Source organism: Schistocerca gregaria, chromosome 1 (genome assembly GCF_023897955.1).
Source record: "Schistocerca gregaria isolate iqSchGreg1 chromosome 1, iqSchGreg1.2, whole genome shotgun sequence".
Lineage (NCBI taxonomy): Eukaryota > Metazoa > Arthropoda > Insecta > Orthoptera > Acrididae > Schistocerca > Schistocerca gregaria.
The window spans coordinates 672,389,714-672,416,329 of NC_064920.1; the positions used below are offsets into that span (position 1 = coordinate 672,389,714).

The 26,616-nt window shown below is 39.5% G+C and overlaps 1 protein-coding gene across 1 annotated transcript in view; it reads right to left on the reverse strand.

Moving 5' to 3' along the window:
- The window catches only part of LOC126362567 (acylamino-acid-releasing enzyme-like), a 128,973-nt gene that overhangs the window by 17,880 nt on the left and 84,477 nt on the right, over nucleotides 1–26,616 (reverse strand). Inside the window, exons 8-9 of the mRNA XM_050007891.1 lie at nucleotides 26,311–26,568; nucleotides 8,470–8,607 (exon numbers count right to left, since the gene is read on the reverse strand). Coding sequence (XP_049863848.1) covers nucleotides 8,470–8,607; nucleotides 26,311–26,568 — 396 coding nt within the window. The remainder of the gene's footprint in view (nucleotides 1–8,469; nucleotides 8,608–26,310; nucleotides 26,569–26,616) is intronic.

Consider the following 26,616-nt stretch of genomic DNA (forward strand, 5'->3'; position numbering starts at 1 on the left):
ATCAGGAGAAAGAAAACTGGTGTTCTACGGATCGGAGCGTGGAATGTCAGATCCCTTAATCGGGCAGGTAGGTTAGAAAAATTAAAAAGGGAAATCGATAGGTTAAAGTTAGATATAGTGGGAATTAGGGAAGTTTGGTGGCAGGACGAACAAGACTTTTGGTCAGGTGAATACAGGGTTATAAACACAAAATCAAATAGGGGTAATGCAGGAGTAGGTTTAATAACGAATAAAAAAATAGGAGTGCGGGTAAGCTACTGCAAACAGCATAGTAAACGCATTATTGTGGGCAAGATAGACATGAAAGCCCACACCCACTACAGTAGTACAAGTTCATATGCCAACTAGCTCTGCAGATGATGAAGAAATTGATGAAATGTATGATGAGATAAAAGAAATTTTTCAGGTAGTGAAGGGAGACGAAAATTTAATAGTCATGGGTGACTGGAATTCGAGGGTAGGAAAAGCGAGAGAAGGAAACATAGTAGGTGAATATGGATGGGGGAAAGAAATGAAAGAGGAAGCCATCTGGTAGAATTTTGCACAGAGCATAACTTAATCATAGCTAACACTTGGCTCAAGAATCATAAAAGAAGGTTGTATACATGGAAGAATCCCGGAGATACTAAACAGTATCAGATAGATTATGTAATGGTAAGGCAGATATTTAGAAACCAGGTTTTAAATTGTAACACATTTCCAGAGGCAGATGTGGACTCTGACCACAATCTATTGGTTATGAACCATAGATTAAAACTGAAGAAACTGCAAAAAGGTGGGAATTTAAGGAGATGGGACCTGGATAAACTGAAAGAACCAGAGGTTGTACAGAGTTTCAGGGAGAGCATAAGGGAACAATTGATAGCAATGGGGGAAAGAAGTATAGTAGAAGAAGAATGGGTAGCTTTGAGGGATGAAGTAGTCAAGGCAGCAGAGGATCAAGTAGATAAAAAGACGAGGGCTAGGAGAAATCCTTGGGTGACAGAAGAAATATTGAATTTAATTGCTGAAAGAAGAAAATATAAAAATGCAGTAAATGAAGCAGGCAAAAAGGAATACAAACGTCTCAAAAATGAGATCGACAGGAAGTGCAAAATGGCTAAGCAGAGATGGCTAGAGGACAAATGTAAGGATGTAGAGGCATATCTCACTAGGGGTAAGATAGATACTGCCTACAGGAAAATTAAAGAGACCTTTGGAGAAAAGAGAACGACTTGTATGAATATCAAGAGCTTTGACGGAAACCCAGTTCTAACCAAAGAAGGGAAAGCAGAGAGGAGTAAGAAGTATATAGAGGGTCTATACAAGGGCGATGTACTTGAGGACAATATTGTGGAAATGGAAGAAAATGTAGATGAAGATGAAATGGGAGGTACGATACTGCGTTAAGAGTTTGACAAAGCACTGAAAGACTTAAGTCTAAAGAAGGCCCCGGGAGTACACAACATTCCATTAGAACTACCTGTAAAGTTTGGAAGGTGGGAGACGAGATACTGGTAGAAGTGAAGCTGTGAGGACCGGGCGTGAGTCGTGCTTCGGTAGCTCAGATGGTAGAGCACTTGCCCGCGAAAGGCAAAGGTCCCGAGTTCGAGTCTCTGGTCGGGCGCACAGTTTTAATCTGCCAGGAAGTTTCATATCAGCGCACACTCCGCTGCAGAGTGAAAATCTCATTCTGGAAATTTTGGAATTGACAAGACCATACATATTTGTCACTTCATGCAAAGAAACTGTTTTATGTATAGTGTGGGGGTCACCAGGCTCCACACACAAGCTAAGAATTTTACTCATGCAGTAAGTTCCCACAGATAACGTATTGAGAGGCTAATGCGAGGCTAGAGTTCGCACAAAAAAATGGAGGAATCAGAAGCACTCTATAGAGCTCATCAGGGTAGCTGCAAAAACATTTCTCAATGTGATGAATGCCATTATACTTAAAAAAAAAAAAAAAAAAAAAAAGAACCTCTGAGACACACCGTTCGCCTGCTTAAAATGTTCAGAGAGTAAAGTCTTCACTCGGTCTCTAAAAAATCTTCCCAAAAAATGACCATAAAACGAAGACTGGGAGGCATCCACAGAAATCACATTTGTGGAGATGAAGCAGCATGCTCTTCGTCCACATAGTGTTGTAGACTCACTCTAGATCAAAGAATGCATCCACAGGGCACAGCCATTGAATTGGCAGTTCCACCCATCAGATTATCAAGCTTACATTATGACCTTCTGAACTCATATTGGAAATGACTTAGTACTGACCAGGTTTCAACAAGCTACACCATGTGACAGATGGATAAGTATGTGCTGAGCAAGTGGATTAAGGACAGAAAAGACCCACTGTGGTTTACGAACGAAATTCAAAAAATGCTGAGGAAGCAAAGACTGTTGCACTCTCAGTTCAAAAGCACATAGAAATGATGACAGGCAAGATTTAGCAAAAAATCATCCATTTGTAAAAAGATCACTGCACAAAGCATATAACAACTACCACTGTCATACCTTAGCAAAAGATCTCACCATGAAACAGAGGAAATTCTAGTCCTTTGTAAAATCACTAAACTGGTCTAAGGCTTCTATCCAGTCACTCATTGACCATCCTGGTGAGGCAGGAGAAGATAGCAAAAAGAAAGCCGAAGTTTTAAATTTCGCATTTAAGAAATCGTTCACACAGGAGAGTCAAACGGACATACCATCACACAGACTTTCATATGGACGACAAGTAATAAGCATTTCTGGCATAGAGTAACAACAGAAATAATCGAAAGCTAGTTACTAGGTCCTGATGGAATCCCAATTAAGTTTTACAAAGAGTGCCCTATAGCATTAGCCCCTTACTTAGATCAGATCACATTTATCGTTAATTTCTCACACAGCACCAAGTCCCAAGTGACTGGAAAAAAATGCAAGTGATTCTGGTGTAAGAGGATAAAAGAAGAGACCTGCAAAAGTACAGGCCAATATCCGTAACATTTGTTTGCTGCAGAATTCTTGAACATCTTCTCAGTTTGAGTGCAATATGTTTCCCTGAGACAGAAAAGCTTCCGTTCAAGAATCAGCACAGTTTTAAAAAGCACCTCACTTGTGAAACTTAGCTTGTCCTTTTCTCACATGATAGCCTGAAAGCCATGGACAAAAGGCAACAGGCTGAGTCCATATTTCTATATTTCTGAAAAACATTTGACACAGTGCACCACTACAGACTTTGAAAGTATGAGTATACGGAATAGGTTCCCAGATATCTGAGTGGCTCAAAAACTTTTTATAACAGAACCCAGTGTGTTATCCTCAATGATGAGTTTTCAGCAGAGATGAGGGTATTTTCAGGAGAGAATCGGAGAAGTGTGATAGCACTGTTGTTATTTTGTATATGCATAAATGATCTGGAAGACAGGGTGAAGAGCAATCTGTGGCTGTTAGCTGATGATGCACTGGTATATGGAAATGTCATCCGTTGAGTGACTGTAGGAGCATACAACATGACTTAGACAAAATTTCTAATTGGTATGATAAGTGGCAGCTAGCTCTAAATGCAGAAAAACTTAAGTTAATGCAGATGAACAGGAAAAACAGTCCCATAATGTTTGAATACAGCATTAGTAGTGTGCAACTTGACACAGTCACGTCAATAAAATATCCAGACGTAATGTCACAAAGTAATACCCAATGGACCAAGCATGTGAGAATTTTAGTTCAGCTACAGGAGACCACATATAGGACACTAGTACGACCTATTCTTGAATACCGCTCAAGTGTCTGGGATCTGCACTGGGTTGGATTAAAGAAAGACATTAAAGCAATTCAGACTTGGGCTGCCAGATTTGATACCAGTAGGTTAGAAAAACATGGAAGGGTTACTGAGCTTCTTTGGGAACACAAATGGAAATCCTTAGGAGGAAGATGACATTTTATCTGAGGAACACTATTGAGAAAATTTAATGAACTGGCACCTGAAGCTGACTGCACAACGACTGTACATTTCATGTAAGGATACATCATGATAAGGTAAGAGAAATTAGGGTTTGTCCGGAGGCATATGGACAGTCATTTTTCCTTGCTGTATTTGCAAGTCAAACAGGAAAGAAAATTACTAGTACTGATACAGGGCACCCTCTGATACGCACTGTACAGCAGCTTGAGGATTATGTATGTAGCTGTACAAGGGTGATTCAAATGAAAACCTTGAAAATTCCATAAAATTTTGAAAAGTTCTGTGATGGGAGTTGGTAGGTGGAAGCAGTTTTTCTTGAGGTTCAGAAAATGACCAACAGGTCACAGAGTGATGCTACAATACAGGAGAAGGCAGCAGCATCCACAACAAGATGGCCGCCCTGCTGTCAACATGCACTGCGATTGTGATGTGTTTTTTTGTGTAGTGAATGTGTCAAACCAACGGAAATTCATTGCAGAATGATAGCGCAGTACAAGGATTAGTGTTTGTCACTGCTGCAAGTGTATGAGTGGTGTGGGACATTCAAAAGTGGTTAACTTCTGTGCAACGTGCCCCAAGACCAGTGTAGGCTCACCACATAGTGACAGATGAGAACATTTACTTAGTGGAGGAGCCCCCTAAAGGAGAACAGATACATAACTTAGAATGGAACAGCCATAGGTTTGAAGATTAGAATTGGTTCAGCACAGAATATTATTCACAACAAACTGCATGTCAATAAGGTGTCTGCAAGATGGGTGCCACATCAGTCGACTGCCGAACTGAAAGACCATCGTGTCAATGGCTGTGAAGAACTTTTGCATCATTTCCAAGTCAAACGTTATGCATTTTGAGGAAAAATTGTTATAGACGATGAGACCTGGTCCACTATCAAGTACCAAAAACAAAAAGGTTATGCAAAGAATGGCCCCACATCAAAAATTCTGTATTCAACCATCTGCTGGAAAAGTCGCATTCATTCCCTTTTGGGATGCAAATGGAGTAATTTTGTGTGTTACACGAATAGGGGAGTGAGAGTAACAAGTACACCTCGTTCAGACATGCTAAAAAAAATCAATTTCACCCTGCAATCAGGAGTAAACAACAAGGATTTCTGACTAAAGGAGTATTGTCATAGTGGGACAACACCTGGGGCCCTATTCTGTATCGTTCATACCGATCGGTGTGGTAGGTTAGTCTCGGTAGTGGCGTCATTTTCGGTTCTTTATCGAACTATCCTATTCAGTAAGCTTCTGAGACTTGTTACCGAACGGTCTTCCCACCGATTTTACGACAATTGTACCGAGAGGTTTTGGATTTCGGTCTGACCCTGTCGATCAGTGAGCTGTGGTTTATGTACACCTATACTTTGTTATTTTTAATATATTTGGCGGTTTTAGCTTTAGATTTAGTGATTGTGTTACTAAAGAATCACCAGTAGACGCATCCGGTTGGAAAGTGAGTTCATAATAGATTATTTTCCTTTGTTAGAAATATGGTTAGATTAGGTTGTTACTGTGAATCATTACATAAAAAAGAAAAGAAAAAAGAAACATTTTTGGTTAATATTCTCTCAAAATGTGTGTTATTTTTATGCAAACACGAGTTTAAGAATCATTAAATATCAAGACATCGGCTCTGCTTACGTATATTACATGAGTATGAACTGACATTACTAGTGCCCTTGTGTACTTTCTCCCCACAAATGGGTTAGTTAGTAATTATCAAAACGTGTTTACAACTTTCAAGTAACAATGGAAAGCAATTATGTGAAGCCTGATATTGGAAACCTTCTAAACTATCACACATTTATGACTTACGTAGCACCGTTTAACAACGAAGTCAGCCTACTTTCCTCTGCACAATACTACAAGAATTGAGCACTGCATTCCTGTTGTTTGGCGTGGCCAAGTTGTTAGTGCACGGGAATGCGATACGGAAGAACATGGGTTCGCACATGGTTGGATGCAAAAAAAATTTTTTTCCTCTACATATATGCAGCACATTCTGAGACATTGTTATTCTTTAAGTTAATATTTTTCTGAAATATTCGTTATTACTTACATGTAAGAGCGCACTTGCTCAGTAATGGTTTCATGATTTCTGTGTGTTTAAAATAGGAAATATGAAATTGTTGGAGATGAAATTGATGTGAGTGAAACAACCGACAGTGACCTTTATATTTTTTTTGTCAGAAATAATTCACCATTTTTTCCAAATACGTAGTGATTTCTGAGTATGTGGTTAGACAGGAATCTAAGAGCACAACTTAAATTACTGGGAATGTAACTAGCAGCAGTCATCTTCATAATCTTGCTTGGCACAATTATTTAACTGTGATCAAATCCTCAACCACACCAGACAGAGATGAAAGATCCCTGCCGTAATATTTTTAGACTGTAGCACCATATACGAAACATTTTCATTCATGAGATGCATGTTATAAACTTCAACGGACTGCAAGAGCTCTCAAAAATGCTTTTTTTTTGTGTTCTTTCTTATTTCAGTTTTGTTTTTAAGACCCAACCGTTGACGTATGATACAGGGAAGTGGGCTACTTAATCATTTGGATCTCTAGGAGCGAGTTATAATCACATTCTGTTGATCTTCTTATTCTTTGAAACCCTCAGAATCAATTTTTCGGTTGTTTCTATAGATGTATTAGTACAATGTGGTACTACACACTATTCCTAACTCATTTTCCGAAACGTAAAATCCAAAACACAATGTCAGTGTGACTGGGAATAAGATGACATAATGCGGCATTTACGACAATCTGCAGAATACAGTCAAATACTCTAACGTTATTATGCATGCATGGAACATGTAAAAAATTTTATGCATTTCAGCTGAGAATCATGGAAATTAATATACTGCGCCTGATACTGTTAAGGAGGAGGCAAGGGTGGGATGAAGCTTTGAATTACACAGCAAGATAATTAAAACGAAATTTTGTTGTGGGAACTAGAAATCAAGGATATTAAGTCATATGAAAATTATTTGCACATAAACAAGACTACATTTCAATAAGTGCTCAGGAAAGTGGCTCCTCATATTGCAGAGTAGAACCATTCACCTCAGAAATGCTGTATCTGCAGAAGAAAGACTTACCGTAACAGTAAGATTTCTTGTAAAAGGAGAAAGCTACTCTAGTTTTCAATATAGCACTAATACCACAGTGCACACTGACGAAAGCATAAAGCTGCAGCATTGCTAGCATTCCAAGCAATTACATTTCTCCTTGCAGTGAACAGAAGCCTAATAATTTCTTTGATCAAATTTAAGGCGAGGCACTAATCTTGTTAAAATAAATTGGAAAACAGGCGACATTTGACAAAAGTTCCCTAACACACTATGTCCAATATGTTGGACAAATCAACTTGTCCAATAAATTGATAGTGCATTATTGGCCTAAAGAACATGCCAGAGTAAGAGTGTTGTGTAATGAGTGTTCACCGTTTGAGGTGGAGAGTGAGTAAAAGTTTATTTCTAACAAAATTCCTTATTAGGGATAAAACATGTTACATTACCTAATTACAAAATCATTTATGTAGTATGTAGCAAATGAATACTGTGTGTTAAAATAATTTTTGGAATTATATGTGTTTTCATGTTTCAAACACAGCTAGTACACAATACTACTCATATTTAACTTACTTACAACATGGAACAACAAAGCATAATTTTAACAATGTGCACGAGTTTCACAATAGGTCAATAATTATATTTGTGGTAATATTTTACATTTTATCACCTTACAGTTGCTAGAATCACTTTGGGGTCAAAAAAGACATCCTACATATAGTATGTTTTTCCAGAGCTGATACCATATCAGGTTTAAGCAGCTCATTTAATCAGTTTTGCATATTAATAATTGACATTACTGCAATTTTTAAGTACCATACTGACAATGCTTGATCTATAGCATCTTAACACGTTTATATTAGTTTGTGATACTAAGGCTTCTGTCTGTTATACCACCACCTTTCTCTAGCTGTATCTTATGTTGAATCCTTTTTGCTCTGTAGTGTCAATATACTATCTCTTTACATTCAGACAACGGGAACATGTGAATGTTTCTTAAATGTCAATCACATTGTATTTTTGTCATAAATGGCATTAAGCTTCTTTTTCAGTTCCAAATTTCATTACATAACACTATTTGTAGTGTAGGGCAATCAAGAAACCGTCAACCACACCCTTATGATTACCCTAAATGTAATGTGGCAATACAATGATGTTAAAATCAGATTACAGCAACTTCAGCTGCATTATTCAATTCCACTATAAGTAACAAGTCAATACCCATTTTCCAGTGGCACTGCCAAAAAATCATGTCATTCAACAAATACAAGCAGTTGCAGTAGCAAAACAGAGAAGAAACAATATTAAGCAATTACTTTATACATGCTTTTCCTTTGTCGTTGAAATTAATGTGTATGGACTTTTATGGTATTTTTAGTAAAAATGGTCACTTCAGCAAAATAAAATAAAATCATATTTTAAAGAATCCATTTTCATACAAATCAACATAGAGCATAACTTACCAAGAAGTGTCAGAAGTGCAGCATCTAACATGAAAGCATTGGCAAAGGCACTGTGTGGTCCTCCATGAGGCCATACAATTAATGGTATTTCTTTCTCCTTTGTGCTCTCTGGACCAAAATAAATAGCACAGTATGATTCTGCAAGATCCAATACAAAAATTATGTAATAGAATAATTAACAGAAATGTATTTTCATTTATAGCTTCAAACTTAAAATTGGAAAATTTGCTTGCATAAAGATAACAATGAATATAAAGTAATGTCTAATTACAAATGAGGAAACGAAAGGGCTAAAGCAAAATTTAAATGGAAAAAAATTATATTACATGCTGCACAGGTTCTTGAATGTTAAAGAACCTGCCAGTTGTAACATATGATGCAGCAAGGAGAGAGTTTGTCCTTAATTCGGAGTCCTCTTTCCTTGCAATGCTCTACACTAAGGGAAAAGATGTGCAACATGAAAGGATTTGCCAGCTGACAAAAACGAAAAAGTGTAGGTTTTAGCAGCAGAAAATGTGGTGTCTGATATAAACAGAAAATGCATCTTCTGTGGTCATGATGTAGTTCCCTTTCCTCACATTAACATGGCAGATCAAAGTTGCAACAATAGCACTCTCAGGTAAATCACCTCCTCTGATGGAAAATAAATAATAATTTATTACTTATTATAATTCATTCCTTTAATTCCATATGTGGAGCATAGAACTGCAACACAGGATCGCCATCTTGTTCTGTCTTCTGCTAGTATTTTCACATCTTCCCATCCTATTTCTTGTTGTTGATTCTGCTTCACCTGATTGTCTCCAAGTCATACTGGGCCTGCCTTGTCTCTGGCATCCCTACGGTATTCAATAAAGTGCTTCCTCAGCAATATGTTCATTTGATCTCCTGTTCTAACCATGACCACTTCCTGCTTCTCATTTGCAGCTCCATTGGCTTCTGGTTGGTTCTTTTCCAGAGTGGTTTGTTACAGATGACATTTGGTCATCATACTTGTAGTATATGCCTTAGACATCTGTCTCCAGCTTACGGATTAGCTGCTTTGACACTTCCTGTGTTTCACATTCATATAGACGCACAAATTTTAAGAGTGAGATTTTCGCTCTGCAGCAGAGTGTGCACTGATATGAAACTTCCGCTCTCGGTCCAGCACAGTTTTAATCTGCCAGGAAGTTGCACAAATTTAACATTACTTTCAAATGTACGCTGTACAATCCTCAATGTTATTTCCTTTGATCTCCAGATAGAGCTGAGAGTTGTAAAAGCACCTTTGGCTTTGTTGATGTGGCTGTTAATGTCCTCTGTGCACTACCATATTATGGAGTAATCATACTTCCAGAGTAGCAAAACTTTCCCATCCTGGTTCCCACGCTCTGCAATGTTAGTATCATTTATCCACAAGGCTTGTTTTTTGGGCATCAATTTTCAAACGAGTTTCTTCAACACAAATATCAGATCTTCTAGTTTCTCTTTCATGACACTGAGACTGTGGGATAGAAGGCAAAGGTCATCCACAAAATCTATGTCTTCTAGGGGTGTTCCATTGCTCCATTTTATTCCCCTTACTTTATTCACTGCTTTCATCATTACAAGATTCAGTACTATGTTAAACAGTTTTGGTGAGAGCATGCAGCCTTGCTTAACTCCCTGTTTTCACTGCTATTGGTTCTGAAAGCAGACCTTGATGTTGAACCTGGCTTGTGTAGTTTTCATACACAACATTGTCAAGAGCAATTACATTCTTGGGAATTCAAAAAGTTTGCAGTGAGCTCCATATTTTTGATCTAATTATACTGTCAAAGACCTTTTCAGTCTACAAACAGCATGTAAGGTGGTGATTGGTATTCACACGAATACTGAGCTTTTTATTGTCAATGTGTTTATCTGCTGAGTGCAAAAGTAATCTTTCCTGAATCCTGCTTGTTCTCTTCTTATTTTCTTGTCTACATATGCTTTTATTGTATTTAGGATCTCTTGTGAAAGGATCTTGCTTGGGACTGATGCCTCTCCAATTATCACAAACTGATAGGGCTCCTTTCTTGGGGAGCTTGATGACAGGGTGTACACGCGGACAAGGAAAAAAAATTCCCGGGTTTCCCAGTTAAAAATACACTTTTCCCAAGTGAAAAACATGCATTTTCCATGTTAAGTGACAGTATATTTTCCCTTATCAATCCTTTGAATGGTTATGGTTTTATACATGGGAGTAGAATTTCCCTGCACTTTAGAAAAAGAAACTCAGGGAAAAAGACATGTTTTGGAAATATCTTTGATGTGCAGCAACATGTACGCTGCGTATTTTCGTATTACGAAAGTATACACTGGAATTCCACCAAACACCGCATGTTACTTTCCAAATAATTGAAATCGAGATAGCGATGCACGTTTGTAAGCCAGTCATAGCTCATGTCACGTGATCTCACCAGCCGATGGCAGCGGATATTCAGAGCATAGGACACGTGATGTATTCAGCCAACAGCAACATCACTGTTACGTAGCATGAACACACAAACAGGGAAAGTTAATAGTTTAAATTAATATACATCGTGTTCTTACGAGAAAAGCAAAGCTTTCACATATAAAACTGGTCTCTAAGATTAATAAGCTGCAAGAGAAGCTAAGCTTCCACATATAATGTTGATCTTTCTTCCGCGTGTTACACTTAAGATATGTCACACAAATGTGCCATCAGATTTTTTAATAATGACATAATGTCTGATCTTCAGGGTCGAAATTCTTCTAAATGGCTCGTCATCAAAAAGTTGATTTTTAAATGCAAGTCAAATGCTCTGTGATTTAATAAATTCATGGTACATTCTCGCACATAGTTCAACTTACGTAAAAGGATATTTACTTTGAAAGTAACGCTTTTCAAACCACCATTCGCAATATTTTCCCGTGACCTGTTAGAAATAGGTTCGTTTCAGCAGTTGCCAGAGACCGCAGATAACAGGCAACACTGCGCTTGCGCAGCTATCATGACGTAGGAAGCCCGTATGTATGTACGTGTAAAATATTATGTCATAAAAGACACAAGACATCAGAGGATACTCCAAGAGCATTGGAATTTCATGAACCATACTAAAATGTGCACATTTAAAGTGCGTACTTAAAGTGCACATTCGTATGTTCAGATTCCCAATGAAGTAGACTTCGACCTGATATTAAGCTTTTCAATGGGCTATTCGGGATGTAAATTTTCTTGTAGCACCAGTACTGTATTATGTTTGGTTCTTTACTATGGCAAAATGCCATATGTGCTAGAAGATGAAAACGTGCACCTGAACTGCAGCGAACAGTTGAAACTAGCCAGTACTGTGGAATTAAACATTTCGTTTCAAATACATTGACTGCCTCTGGGGAAAAAGTTTATAAAAGTCAAATTTCTTTAGCAAACAGCCAAAAATAACTTCATTGTTCCGCAAGGCGATTAATGCTTGACTATCAGAAAAGTGGAAATAAAATAAAATCTGAAACTACTGACATATTTTAGCCTTCCATAATTATGTGAATGCATTTTAATTCACTTGATAGCTCCCAGTCACAGATATCCATTTTGTTTTCATTTGACGTGAGAGTAAACGAGGGGGAAACAGCAAAATCACTAAATGTAAACACCGGTCACATGGAGACTAACCGCTATAACTCAGGCTGCTCTGCACATCAGCCCCGGATCTACGATATTTGCGAACCAGGTCGATACTAAAAAAATCGAATTTTCAAAAGTATGTCCATCTTGTAGCGCATATCCTTCTGGAAAGTCTGAAACATGAAACATGTATGTTCGAGGAAATGTAAGACATACTATTTGGTTTTAAGTATGCCAAAGTGCAGTGCCACGCCTTTTCATAAAGCATTCTTCTACCGCAACTCACTGTAATTCGCTCTGTGTAATTGAAATGTGTATATTTTGTAATGGATGCCATCAAACTACAGGACAGTGGAAACTGAAATGTCCTGTGGTGCCTCTCCAGCTCCCAGTCGGCCGGTTTGACATCCTGTCCCTCTTTTAAAAAATCTCACAATTAATAGCGGATGGGATTTTTTGTAATTGGGAGAACTCTTCAGAAAATTTGCATTCTTTATTGCCTATTAGCTAATAACTTGCTGTTTTGTGTGATATAAAATTAAATATAGGATACATAAAACCAAGAAAGACAAGAGATAAGCAAGAAATTACACATTTCTTCAATCCTTAGCTCCTAGCAGTTTTTTCTCTCTAATCTTACAACAGCTTTACATGACGAGCATTCCTTTCTGCGAAAGAACCTATTACCTCATCAAAGTTGGTCAAACGTTTTGTTACATGAAAAATCAAAATGTCGTTATCTAATACTGAAATAGCTGTTATCACAAATAATACCCAAAAATGGTGTGGTTTCTCGATCTGATTACATCTTTTTTGTCACTGACTGCTAGATAAAACGAAATGGGCCCTTCTAATATTGCAGCAATTTTGTAACACACAACAAATAAATGATATTGTTTTGGTACACATGGCCATTTATATAACAAGACAATATAATTCACTAAGTGCCAATTTCACATGCCATTTGGCCTACTACAAGCAAAAAGCTTTATGTTAGGAAATATTTTCACATTCCATTCATATGCACCAGTTTCTCAAGCATGAGATTGAAAAGTAGTATTACAAAATTTTTATATAAATTCGGAATCGTCTTATTCTTCCGTAATTTGTGTGATATCCCTGTTTCTTCTTCTTCTTCTTCTTCCTCGTTCAAACAAACAGTCTTGTCATCACCATTTCTGTAGCTATTCCTGCTATTGTCAAAATTTGTTCGCCGATTAACTTCACTAACCCTGCCAGAATCACAGTTTTAATTATCCCGCGATTATTTTCTGGTTAGGCGCTATTACATGTTCGTACAACACGTTTTCCGTGTTACTTCCAATACTGAATGTAAGCGGCTGCTAGCCAGGGACTGTACAACTGGCCCTTACTAATATAGCTATCTGGCCAAAAATTTTCTGTCAAAATTTCATTTTCTTGGATACACCGAGAAGATAATATGTAATCTTTCTCACTTGTTATTCCTGTCAGTTGTTTATTTCCATTCTGGTAATCTGAATCTATTAATTTCGCTAGTAATTATAACAATGCCGATTATTCGCAAACCCAATCAACCACATAATCAGACAGCAATTGACATTCATCCGTTCAGCTTTGCTCCGCTCAGCTCGTATAGCCCCATCCCCTTTCGTCTGCGGAAAGTTGATTTCTAGATGCAATGAGGATTCTCCTGACAGACATCACACATTCAAGAATCAACTTATGACTGATACAGAAATCAACTTAAAATGTGTTCAAAAATGTTCAAAAACCAACACGGAAGCGTTTCAAAATCATATGTATAATCATAGGCAAACGTGCGCTGGATGCTAGGCATTTTGTGAAACAAGTTCTTTTCCTCAAGAATATGAATTTGGCGCCCCCTTTTCCCAGTAGCATCTAGCTGCTTGCACAGCCAACAGCCACATTCCAGCAGCAACTCAAACGCGTCTCAACTGTGCATGCGCACGAGCCCGCTCGTAACTCTAAAACAAATCTAATGCAAACAGTTGTGACTTCAAGCTCATCGGAGGCAGTTTGTTGTTATGAAGCATTGCATAGTCTTCCTAAAGTCTTTGACATTTTGCTGTTGGCAGACGCTTGAATGAGCAGTGTGTGTCGTCGTTGTATAAGGCGCATTTCCTTTATTTTAGTTTTTTTCTCTCTTTTATGTTATATTGCTGAAATATTATTCTGCAGCAGCGGGATACAGTAATATCCTTTTTTAAGAGTATCGGTTCTTACCAGTCAAAATCACAAAAATTTAACTGAAAACTAAAACAATGAAAAATTCCAGGGTTTTTCCCAGTTTTCTCCCGGACGAAAAAATTCCTGGGTTTTTCCCAGATCTCCCGGTTGTCCTGGGTCATATACACCCTGGATGAGCATGCGGATGTAAAATTTCTGCTGTTATAGAGGGATTAACTTTGAGTAACTCTGGAGCGATGTTGTGCAGGCCAGAACTGTTCCGTTTTCTTATTTGTTGGGCTGCTTTAGCGATTTCTTCTTCAGATGGCAGTTCTACGTTAATTGACATATCTTGTGGGAGTCTTTTTCCATACACATTAAGCTGAGTTAATAATAATAAATAATAATAATAATAATTCAGCTGAGGAGAAGATGATGATGATGATGACGAGGAGGAGGATAATTTATTATTATTATTGTGTGTGGCTCAATGGCCATGAGCTGGTCTTCTAATTGGACACCACTTCAGCGAATTGAGTGCCCAAAACCCATCCCAGTTATCCAACTAGGGAGACGGGAATTACAATTTAAAGTGGAATCCAAACCTCTCACATTGTTGAAAGGTGGAGATCAGATTAAAAGCAGACTGAAAATTTAAAGGAACACATTTTACCACTCGACCACCAGGCCAAAGGTAAGTGACTCAGCAGCCGCACCATTGGCTCACCTGCACCCAAAGTGGTGTTACCATCATGATTCTGCATGATCAACTGTCTGCAGCCTAGTGGAGCATATGGCTGGAAGTGGTCCTGGTAGTGGCGAACAAGGCCCAGTAAAAACCCTGTACTTAGCAACAACACAGGAAATGCGCTGTTGGTGACAACGGTCAGAGGCCATGATGACAGGAAGGATCCATCCAGTGCTCCAGCGGAAGTGCAATGTCCGTGCAGCCACTGCTGGACACTGGGAGAGGGTCCAGAGTGGTTGGCAGCTGCATCTCGACATCACTCTCACCTAACAGATCAGCAACCAGAGGCACACTAAAGGCATCGGGTCCTGGAGTGGGGCGACATTTGGGAGAGGTTTCCCCGCCAATGGCTTCAGAGAAGATAGTTGAGGGCCTCACCAAGGACATCGCTGGTTCTGATGGTCCACGAGGGGCACCCCACAGTTGTCACCATGAACATCTGCCACATGCCCAATCACTGGCACCCACACAGGCCGTTGGCCAAAAGTGTGCACCCAGATAAGCTCGCCCAGAGCGTGAAGGATATGAATGCACTTCAGATCACAATGGAGGGCAGAGCAGATGAAGCAGCGCCCGAGGTTGACAGCTGTGGAGGGTTTCCACTGGACTGTGGCCATTCAGTGGTTTGGTCCTGTAGGTGCTGAGAAACAGAGGCAAAGGCGAGTCTGCTAATGAATCTGCAAAGCACTTCTGCAAGTGAGTCTTAAAATGGGCACACCACATGCTCTGTCTCCTCATCCAAATGTGGTGAAATGGAGAGGAAGTAAGGTGAGTAATACCTCTGTCAATGTAAAAAGTCTGGAACACCACCAAAACAAACTGTGAATCATCATGACAGACAACTGTCCGGGTTAGTCCTTCAATCACGAAAATCTAGCTCAGATCCCATACAGCAGCTTCCACTGTGGTGGTGCGCATTAACTACTATCAACCACACGGAATTACGTAAAGGGCCTGCAAAGCCAATGTGAACACGTTCCCGCAGCTTACTGGACATGGGCCATGTGGTGGTGCTGCATGCTGCTCGGCACACATTTTTGCGCTCACGGACAACCTTCTCAATTTCTGAATTAATGCCAAACAAATTGAAATGCAGAGAGCTTCATGCAATACATGCCCCAGTGACCACTGTAGGAAAGCAAGTATATGAGCTGGCAGGACCGGAGAGACAATAATGCTAGGGTCATTGGAGTTGGTATTAAGGAGGAAAGCATCGTGGATGACTATCAGCTGATGCAGGAAGATAAAGTTGGATATTGGAAACGCTGGGGGCAAATGCTTGGGCCAACCCTTGCACACAAAATGAACCACCTGACAGAGCACAGGATCCTGACAGGTGGTCTAGGCTACGCAATGACTTGAAGTCGATCAACCAATTGCTTCAAACAATCATTGATCTGAAAGCAGGCACGACAACAAATCCACATTTGCATGGTCCACTGTCAATCTATACTAAACCTCACAGAGATATGCACTCAAAAACTAAACCCAACACTGGAGTCACTGTGTGGCCATGTCAGGAACATTTGAACGAGAGCTTAAATGGGTCACAAGCAGCTTGTTATCGGTGATTAGATCCAATATGCTGCCACAGATGAAGATATGGAACTTTTGGACTGCACACATAATAGCCAGAGCTACCTTCTTGGTTTAAGAAAAATTGGGTTGTGCAGCTGTCAACATCTTGGAGGCATATGCGATAGGCTGTTCAGAACCATCAGCATTTTTATGAGCTAAGACTGCCCCAACCATTTCTTCGCAAGGACAAGCTGTTTAGTACTGAGGCATAGCGATGATTCGAGCAGCGACTTGATGTTGGCAAATGCTCTGTTGCAATTAGCTGACTAAATGGAAGGAACACCTTTTTTACACAAGTTACTGAGTGGATAAATGATGTCCACCACACTGGAGAGAAATTTGGAATAATAACTGACTTTACTCCAAAACGAACTGAGTTCCTTCACATTCTGTGGTTGAGGTAGGCTGGCAATTGCTGTCACATGCTCTGCCATAGGTTTGATGCAGCCAAAAAAAAAGGTGGCCCAGATAATTGATTCCCATCTGAAAAAAACTGACTCTTGCAAACTCCACTTGAGGCCCACCTCTTGCAGTTTTGTGAACATGATACAGTTAGCAAGATGTTGCTGCCTTCAAGGAGTGGTGACAACAATGTCATCAAGATAGTTTGAACAGCACAATACATCCCACATAAATTGTTCTGAAATCTCTTAAAAATGGTGGGTGCACTAGCGATGGTGAAAGGAAGGCAAGTATATCTACATAACATGAAGGGAGTGCTAATGAATATAATTTGTTTACAGGAAGAGCAAGATGACGCTGCAGTTACACCTCTTCCAAGTCAATTTTCGAAAACATTAACCGCGAGCCAACTTCTTGAGTATTTCGCTGACCCGTGGAATTTGGTAGCAATCATTAATAGTGGACTTAAAATCTCCGCACAAACAAAGCATCCCTGTAGGCTTACAAACAACCAACTGAGGTGTAGCTCACTGGCTAGACAGAACTGATTCAGTGATGCCCAGACCTTGCAACCTGTTAAATTCATCCTTGACAATCTGTCACAAAGCAAAAGGTACAGGCTATAGGTTTAAGGGTGACGTGAGCCTTGCAGTCCTTCGCAGTACCCAGCCCAGATGAAAAAAGGGACCTGGATTCACTGCAGAGCTCGTCCAATGCCAATACAGTCAGAACCAAGATGCACAGAGTCCTCATAGGGAACTCCAAAAACTGTAAATGTGTCAAGACCAAACATGTTTTCTGACATTGCACTGTTGATTGCCAAAAAAAATTATCGCCTTCGTGTCATAATGATATGTAACATTGATCAGGAACTGGCAGTAAAGCAAATGTTAATCTGCTCAGGAAAGAGTGGGGTGACCTAAACAATGATAGGTTTCAAAACTCACTAGAGATACAGTGGTCTCTGTATTGACCAGCAAATGCAACAACTGTAGCTGAATGTACATTAGATGTTGCTGGAAACATTGCTCCTGGCTGAACACCAACATAAGACTATGGACTTCTGTCAATTCCACATCCATGATCGAGGAATGACTGCACAGACAGCTATGGCACACAGCTTGCCACATGGCCTTGTTTATGACATGCCAGCACTGAACCTGCTGGAGAGGGTATGTGCACGGAAACAGTCACTGCATGAGGGGAACCAGCACTGGATGGGGGTCGTGTCTAACTGCGAACTGCATGAACCCAATGAGAATGATGAAGATGTCACTAAACAACACCTTTGCTGCAGAAACACACGCACCAATGTCCAGGACATCCCCAAACTGTTCAGTCACAGCCTGAGACACCTAAAGTCCCTCTACTGTCAGATCTTCTAGAATGTCTACATAGGAATGTTGACAATGAGCACAAACGAATTTGCATTTCCTACTTAAAACTGTGGATGTCGGCTACCCACACCTGATGGGCCTGGCCCAGTTTCTTTTGTCCCTAGTGAAATTTCATTGGGAAGCAACAACATGGCTTTGCTTAAGATAATAAGTATTGGGTAATTTACACAATTCAGGAAACGACAACTGTCAGGTTCTCTAATAGAACATGTTTTCAAAGCAAGTGATATGTTTCGGGCTCAACTCAAGACAAGAAGAATGACTTTTGGAAAGATGGTGCTCTACCTGAAATCTGCGAAACGTTGATGGAAATTGTGTACATACAAGTTCCAATCTTCCTTCGCTTCCTGTAATGGTGGCAAAGCCAGGGGAACACTTGGGTGTGCAGAGGGGTGTTGCAGAGGGCCAGTTTCACTGCGTAAATTCATAACCAACTGACGAAATTAACTGCTGCTGTTGTTGTTGTTGTTGTTGCTGCTGCTGTTGTGATAAGTGAACCAACACTGAATCCATCACACTCATGGAACATGTGTGGAAACAAAACAACAACACAAGATTATGTCTAACAGCGGTGAGCCAAGCACTGGAATTACCATAAGCATGAGAGAACATTGACTGAAGCATAAAAGTCCAGATTGAGTCTGACCACATGCTATGTTATCCTATAATGACAAATAGCTGTCCGAGTTTGTGAGCTGGACCTTCACCTAGCATGGCTGCGCACACGGGAGCAAGGCCACACTGGTAGCGTGCTGCTGGGAACACTCATTCAGAAGCAGCGGTGCTGCCATCGAGTGAAGCAGGCACCCTCATCTTGCCTTCTCCCGGGTGGTTATGATGGCGGCATATGTGAGCTTGCCGCCACAGTGTTAGACCTCCTAGCTACAAACAACTGGCCTGAAATTATCTAATCAGCTAACATAGAGGAAAGTTTCAGTTATCATAAGGCTGTGATAGCAACCACGACTATGGGTATCACAAATAATGTTAAGAAATGTAGGAAAATATTTTTGCTTAGCAAGAGTGATAAGACATAAATTGCAGTATATCAAGTAGTCAGTATCAAATATTCTGTGCTGAGGACAAAGATATGGAGCACAAGTGGAAAAAGTTCAAAGGCATATTTCAAAATGCCTTAGGCAAGTATGTTCCAAGCAAGGTCTTAAGGGATGAGAAAGACCCACCGTGGTTTAACAGCTGTATTAAAAGAACTGCTATTAAACAAAGAGAGCTTTAGCACAGATTCAAGAGAAATAAAAACTAGCAGGTGAATGAAAAGAAAATGAGTTTAAAGAGAGCAATCGGAGAAGCATTCAATGATTCTGAAAGTAAAATTTTGTCAATCAATCTGACTACAAATGTGAAGAAGTTTTGGTCTTATGTGGTATTAGTAAGCAGTTCAAAATCATCTATTCTGTCATTCACTGACTATATAGGCAGCAAAACAGAAAATAACAGACAGAAGGCAGAAATGCTGAATTCAGTCTTCTGAAATTGTTTTACTATGGAAGATCGTAATACAGTCCCTCCTTCGAATCATCGTATGAATGTCAAAATGGCAGGTATCGAGATGACCAATCATGGAATAGGAAAAGCATCAGGACCAGATGAGATACCTGCATTCTAGCAGTGTTTATCGTAGATCAACAAAGCAACAAAAAGGACCTACTACAGGTCATTCCATTTTCAAGAAAGGTTATAGGACAGATGCACATAATTATAAGACTACTTTGTGGATGTCAAATCTGTCACAGAATTATCGAAAATGTTTTGTTGTTTATTGTTGTGGTCTTCAGTCCTGAGACTGATTTGATGCAGCTATCCATGCTACTCTATCCTGTGCAAGCTTCTTCATCTCCCAGTACCTACTGCAACCTACATCCTTCTGAATCTACGTAGTGTAGTCATCTCTTGGTCTCCCTCTACGATTTTTACCCTCCACGCTGCCCTCCAATACTAAATTGGTGATCCCTTGATGCCTCAGAACATGTCCTAGCAACAAAAACTTCTCTTCTCCCCAATCCTATTCAATACTTTCTCATTAGTTATGTGATCTACCCATCTAATCTTCAGCATTCTTCTGTAGCATCACATTTCGAAAGCTTCTATTCTCTTCTTGTCCAAACTATTTATCGTCCATGTTTCACTTCCATACATGGCTAAACTCCATACAAATACTTTCAGAAATGTCTTCCTGACACTTAAATCTATACTCAATGTTAACAAATTTCTCTTCTTCAGAAACGCTTTCCTTGCCATTGCCAGTCTACATTTTATATCCTCTCTACTTCGACCATCATCAGTTATTTTGCTCCCCAAATAGCAAAACTCCTTTACTACTTTAAGTGTCTCATTTCCTAATCTAATACCCTCAACATCATCTGACTTAATTCGACTCCATTCCATTACTCTCGTTTTGCTTTTGTTGATGTTCATCTTATAGCCTCCTTTTAAGACACTATCCATTCCGTTCAACTGCTCTTCCAAGTCCTTTGCTGTCTCTGACAGAATTACAATGTCATCGGCGAACCTCAACATTTTTATTTCTTCTCCGTGGATTTTAATACCTACTCCGAACATTTCTTTTCTTTCCTTCACTGCTTGCTCAATATACAGATTGAATAACATCAGGGAGAGACTACAACCCTGTCTTACTCACTTCCCAACCACTGCTTCCCTTTCATGTCCCTCGACTCTTGTAACTGCCATCTGGTTTCTGTACAAATTGTAAATAGCCTTTCGCTCCCTGTATTTTACCCCTGCCACCTTCAGAATTTGAAAGAGAGTATACCAGTCAACATTGTCAAAAGCTTTCTCTAAGTCTACAAATGCTAGAAACACAGGTTTGCACTTCCTTAATCTAGCTTCTAAGATAAGTCGCAAGGTCAGTATTTCCTCACGTGTTCCAACATTTCTACGGAATCCAAACTGATCTTCCCCGAGGTCGGATTCTACTAGTTTTTCCATTCGTCTGTAAAGAATTCGCGTTAGTATTTTGCAGCTGTGACTTATTAAACTGACAGTATGGTAATTTTCACATCTGTCAATACCTGCTTTCTTTGGGACTGAAAGTATTATATTCTTCTTGAAGTCTGAGGGTATTTCGCCTGTCTCATACATCTTGCTCACCAGCTGGTAGAGTTTTATCAGGACTGGTTCTCCCAAGGCGGTCAGTAGTTCCAATGGAATGTTGTCTACTCCGGGGGCCTTGTTTCGACTCGGGTCTTTCAGTGCTGTGTCAAACTCTTCACGCAGTATCGTATCTCCCATTTCATCTTCATCTACGTCCTCTTCCATTTCCATAATATTGTCCTGAAGTACATCGCCCTTGTATAGACGCTGGATATACTCCTTTCACCATTCTGCTTTCCCTTCTTTGCTTACAACTGGGTTTCCATCTGAGCTCTTGATGTTCATACAAGTGGTTCTCTTATCTCCAAAGGTCTCTTTAATTTTCCTGTAGGCAGTATCTATCTTACCCCTAGTGAGATAAGCCTCTACATCCTTACATTTGTCCTCTAGCCATCCCTGCTTAGCAATTTTGCACTTCCTGTGATCTCATTTTTGAGACGTCTGTATTCGTTTTTGCCTGCTTCATTTACTACATTTTTATATTTTCTCCTTTCATCAATTAAATTCAATATTTCTTCTGTTACCCAAGGATTTCTACTAGCCCTAGACTTTTCACCTACTTGATCCTCTGCTGCTTTCACTACTTCATCCCTCAAAGCTACCCATTCTTCTTCTACTGTATTTCTTTCCCCCATTCCTGTCAATTGTTCCCTTATGCTCTCCCTGAAACTCTTACAACCTCTGGTTCTTTCAGTTTATCCAGGTCCCATCTCCTTAAATTTCCACCTTTTTGCAGTTTCTTCAGTTTTAATCTACAGGTCATAGCCCATAGATTGTGGTCATAGTCCACATCTGCCCCTGGAAATGTCTTACAATTTAAAACCTGGTTCCTAAATCTCTGTCTTACCATTATATAATCTATCTGATACCTTTTAGTATCTCCAGACTTCTTCCATGTATACAGCCTTCTTTTATGATTCTTGAACCAAGCTATGATTAAGTTGTGCTCTGTGCAAAATTCTACCAGGCGGCTTCCTCTTTCATTTCTTTGCCCCAGGCCATATTCACCTACTACGTTTCCTTCTCTCCTTTTTCCTACTACCGAATTCCAGTCACCCATGACTATTAAATTTTCGTCACCCTTCACTATCTGAATAATTTCTTTGATTTGATCATACATTTCTTCAATTTCTTCGTCATCTGCAGAGCTAATTGGCATATAAACTTGTACTACTGTAGTAGGTGTGGGCTTCGTATCTATCTTGGCCACAATAATGCGTTCACTATGCTGTTTGTAGTAGCTTACCCGCATTCCTATTTTCCTATTCATTATTAAACCTACTCCTGCATTATCCCTATTTGATTTTGTGTTTATAACCCTGTATTCACCTGACCAGAAGTCTTGTTCGTCCTGCCACCGAACTTCACTAATTCCCACTATATCTAACTTTAACCTATCGATTTCCCTTTTTAATTTTTCTAACCTACCTGCCCGCTTAAGGGATCTTACATTCCACGCTCCGATCCGTAGAGCGCCAGTTTTCTTTCTCCTGATAACGGCATCCTCCTGAGTAGTCCCTTCCCGGAGATCCGAATGGGGGACTATTTTACCTCCGGAATATTTTACCCAACAGGACACCATCATCGTTTTATCACACAATAAAGCTGCATGCCCTCGGGAAAAATTACGGCCGTAGTTTCTCCTTGTTTTCAGCAGTTCGCAGTATCACAACAGCAAGGCCGTTTTGGTTAGTGTTACAGGGCCAGATCAGTCAATCACCCAGACTCTTGCCCCTGCAACTACTGAAAAGGCTGCTGCCCTCTTCAGGAACCAAACGTTTGTCTGGCCTCTCAACAGATACCCCTCCGTTGTGGTTGAACCAACGGTACGGCTATCTGTATCGTTGAGGCACGCAAGCCTCCCCACCAACGGCAAGGTCCATGGTTCATGGGGGCGACAATGTTTTATTATTGAGCACAACGAAAATGTTTTATGCTCAATAATTATGACGAAAATCAATATGGATTCCGCAAACAGAGATCCTGAAAAACAGCTTGCTTTGTTCCTCTATGAGATCCGTACTACTGTAGACAATGGCGCTCAGGTTAATGGCATGTGCCTGGACTTCAGGAAGGCACTTTAAACTGTCTCACACTAACCTTTAGTGAAAATAATTGAAGCTTACTGAGTATTGGACCAGATTTGCAACTGGATTCGAAACTTCCTTGCAGATAGAACTCAACACATCACTCTTAATGAAATAAAAAAATCAATAGATGTACAGCTAATTTCCACATTACCTCAAGGAAGTGTGATAGTACTGTTTCTGTTTACAATGTGTATAAATGACCTAGTAGAAAGTGTCAGAAGCTCTTTCAAGACTGTCTATAAGAAAGAGCAATCTCAGAAGATAGTATCAATTCGCAGAATGATCTACAGAAGATTGATGAATGGTGCAAGCTCTGGCAGTTGACCCCAATCCTAAATAAATGAAACATAACGTGCATACACAAGAAAAGATATCCACTACTGTATGGTTACACTATTGCTAGAATGACCTTAATTGGAATGGTCACATAAAGCAGACAATAGGAAAAGCAGTTGCCAACTGAGAGTCATATGAAGAATCTTAAGGAAATGTAATTCATTCATGAAAGAAGTGGGTTACAAGACTAGGGTGTATACGCAGACAAGGAAAATATTTCTCGGGTTTCTCGGTTAAAAATACACTTTCTCCCGGGTGACAAACTTTTTCCATGTTAAGTGACAGTATATTTCCTCTTCAGAACTGCGAAATTTATCAATCCTTTGAATGGTTATGGTTTTATACACGGGCGTAGAATTTCCTGGCACTTTAGAAAACAAAACTCAGGGAAAAAGACATATTTTGGAAATGTCTTTGATGTGCAGCAACATGTATACTGCGTATTTTCTTATTACGAAAGTACACATTGGAATTCCACCAAGCACCGCATGTTACTTTCCGAATCATTGAAATCGAGACTGCGATGCACTTTTGTGAGCCAGTCATAGCTCATGTTACTTGATCTCGCCAGCCAATGACAGCGGATATTCCGAGTATAGGACACATGATGTAGTCAGCTAACAGCAACATCACTGTTAATTAACACAAACACACAAAGAGGGAAAGTTAATAGTTTAAATTAATATACATAGTGTTGTTACAAGAAAAGCAAAACTTTCACTTATAATATTGGTCTTTAAGGTTAATAAGCTGGAAGAGAAGCTAAGCTTTCACGGGTAATGATCTTTCTTCTGCGTGTTACACTTTTTATATCACACAAATGTACCAGTAAAATTTTTAATAATGACATGAATGTCTGATCTTCAGGGTTCGAAATTCTTCTAAATGGCTTGCCATCAAAGAGATTCCTACAAGTAAAACATTAAAAGATCATACATTATGTCATAAAAGATACAAGACATCAGAAGATACTCCAAGAGCATCAGAATTTCATGAACCATACTAAAATGTGCACATTTAAAGTGCATAAGGATGTAGGTTGCAGTAGGTACTGGGAGATGAAGAAGCTTGCACAGGATAGGGTAGCATGGAGAGCTACATCAAACCAGTTTCAGGACTGAAGACCACAACAACAACGACAACAACAACAACGACAACAACAACAACAACAACAACTTAAAGTGCACGTTCATACATCCAGATTCCCAATGAAGTAGACCTCGACCTGCTTTCCTTTCTGCAGAAGTATCTATTACCTCATCAGAGTTCATCAAACGTTTTGCTACATAAAAATCAAAATGTCATTATTGAATACTGAAAAAGCTGTTAATACAAATAACACCCAATACTGGTGTGGTTTCTCGATCTGATTAAGTCTATTTTGTCACTGTCTGCTAGATAAAACAAAATAGGTCTTTCTAATATTGCAGCAGTGAAGACACATTTCCGATTGATTCCTGAGTACTGTTCATCAATCTGGGACCCTTACCAGGTAGGACTGACAGTACAGATAGAGAAGATCCAATGAAAAGCAGCATGTTTCATTAAGAGATCGTTTAGTCGGTGCAAGATCGTTTCACAGATGCGCAACACACTCTAATGGCAGACATTACGAGAGAGGCATTGTGAATATTCACAGAAGTTTAATATTGAAATTTCAAGAGAGTACTTCTCAGGAAAAAATCAGACAACATATTACTTCCTTCCACTTGCATCGCATGACATGACCACAATGAGAAAATTAGAGAAATTAAAACTAATACAGAGGCTTACCGAAAATCATTCTTTCCACACACCATTCATGAGTGGAACAGGATAGGAAAGATCAGTTAGTGATAAGAAAAGTATCTTCTGCCACATACATTAGATGGCTTACGGAGTACTGATTTAGAGGTCGATGAATAAAGGATTTTAGAGTAAAAAGTCCAACAAGCTATCTGCATCAATTCAGTGAAACTACTTGCCTCATATAACTATAAAAAAAGAAATAAAATTGTGAATTCTCACTTGCTGTGAATTCTCACTTGCAATTTTTTTTCCCCCTTCGTGTATCTCTCTGCATTGTGGTACACTGTTGCTACCAGTTTCTTTCGATGTTTAGGTAACTTGCATAATATTTAGAGCTGGAAATTATTCCAATTGCACTTACATATAATATGCAATACTTCAACAAAGAGATAAACTATGAGCTTATTATTTCAACAAAGAAACAAGCAAACAAGCTAGAAAGTAAATAGGTGAGTGAGTAAATAAGTAAGTAAGCACGCAAGGAAAGCAACAATAACTATTATTTTATCTTATTTTTGCCATTTAAACAATAAGCCACCGTCAGGTGGCTTGCGGAGTATGGATGTAGATGTAGATGTGGAAGAGGGGGGTGAGAACTCTGTGCATACTCACTGACAGTGGCTTCTGGATCGTTTTCCTGTGTAAGGGCCAAGGTGTGGCACACGAGACCATCAAGAGCAGATGTAACCACCCAATTGGTAACAGGGAACCACTGCATTGTCTTTTCACTGCCTGCTGGTGGCAACTTCCCCAGAACAAGGTTTGCAGGTGTTTTCAGAGAACTTCGTGAGCAAACCACTATATCATTCCGTACATCAAGTACTGATTGACTGCCGTCATCCCACTCCAGTTCTGTTATTGTTTTAGTCTCTGAAATTACAAAATATTCATTAAAATTATATTCATTATTTGCTAACT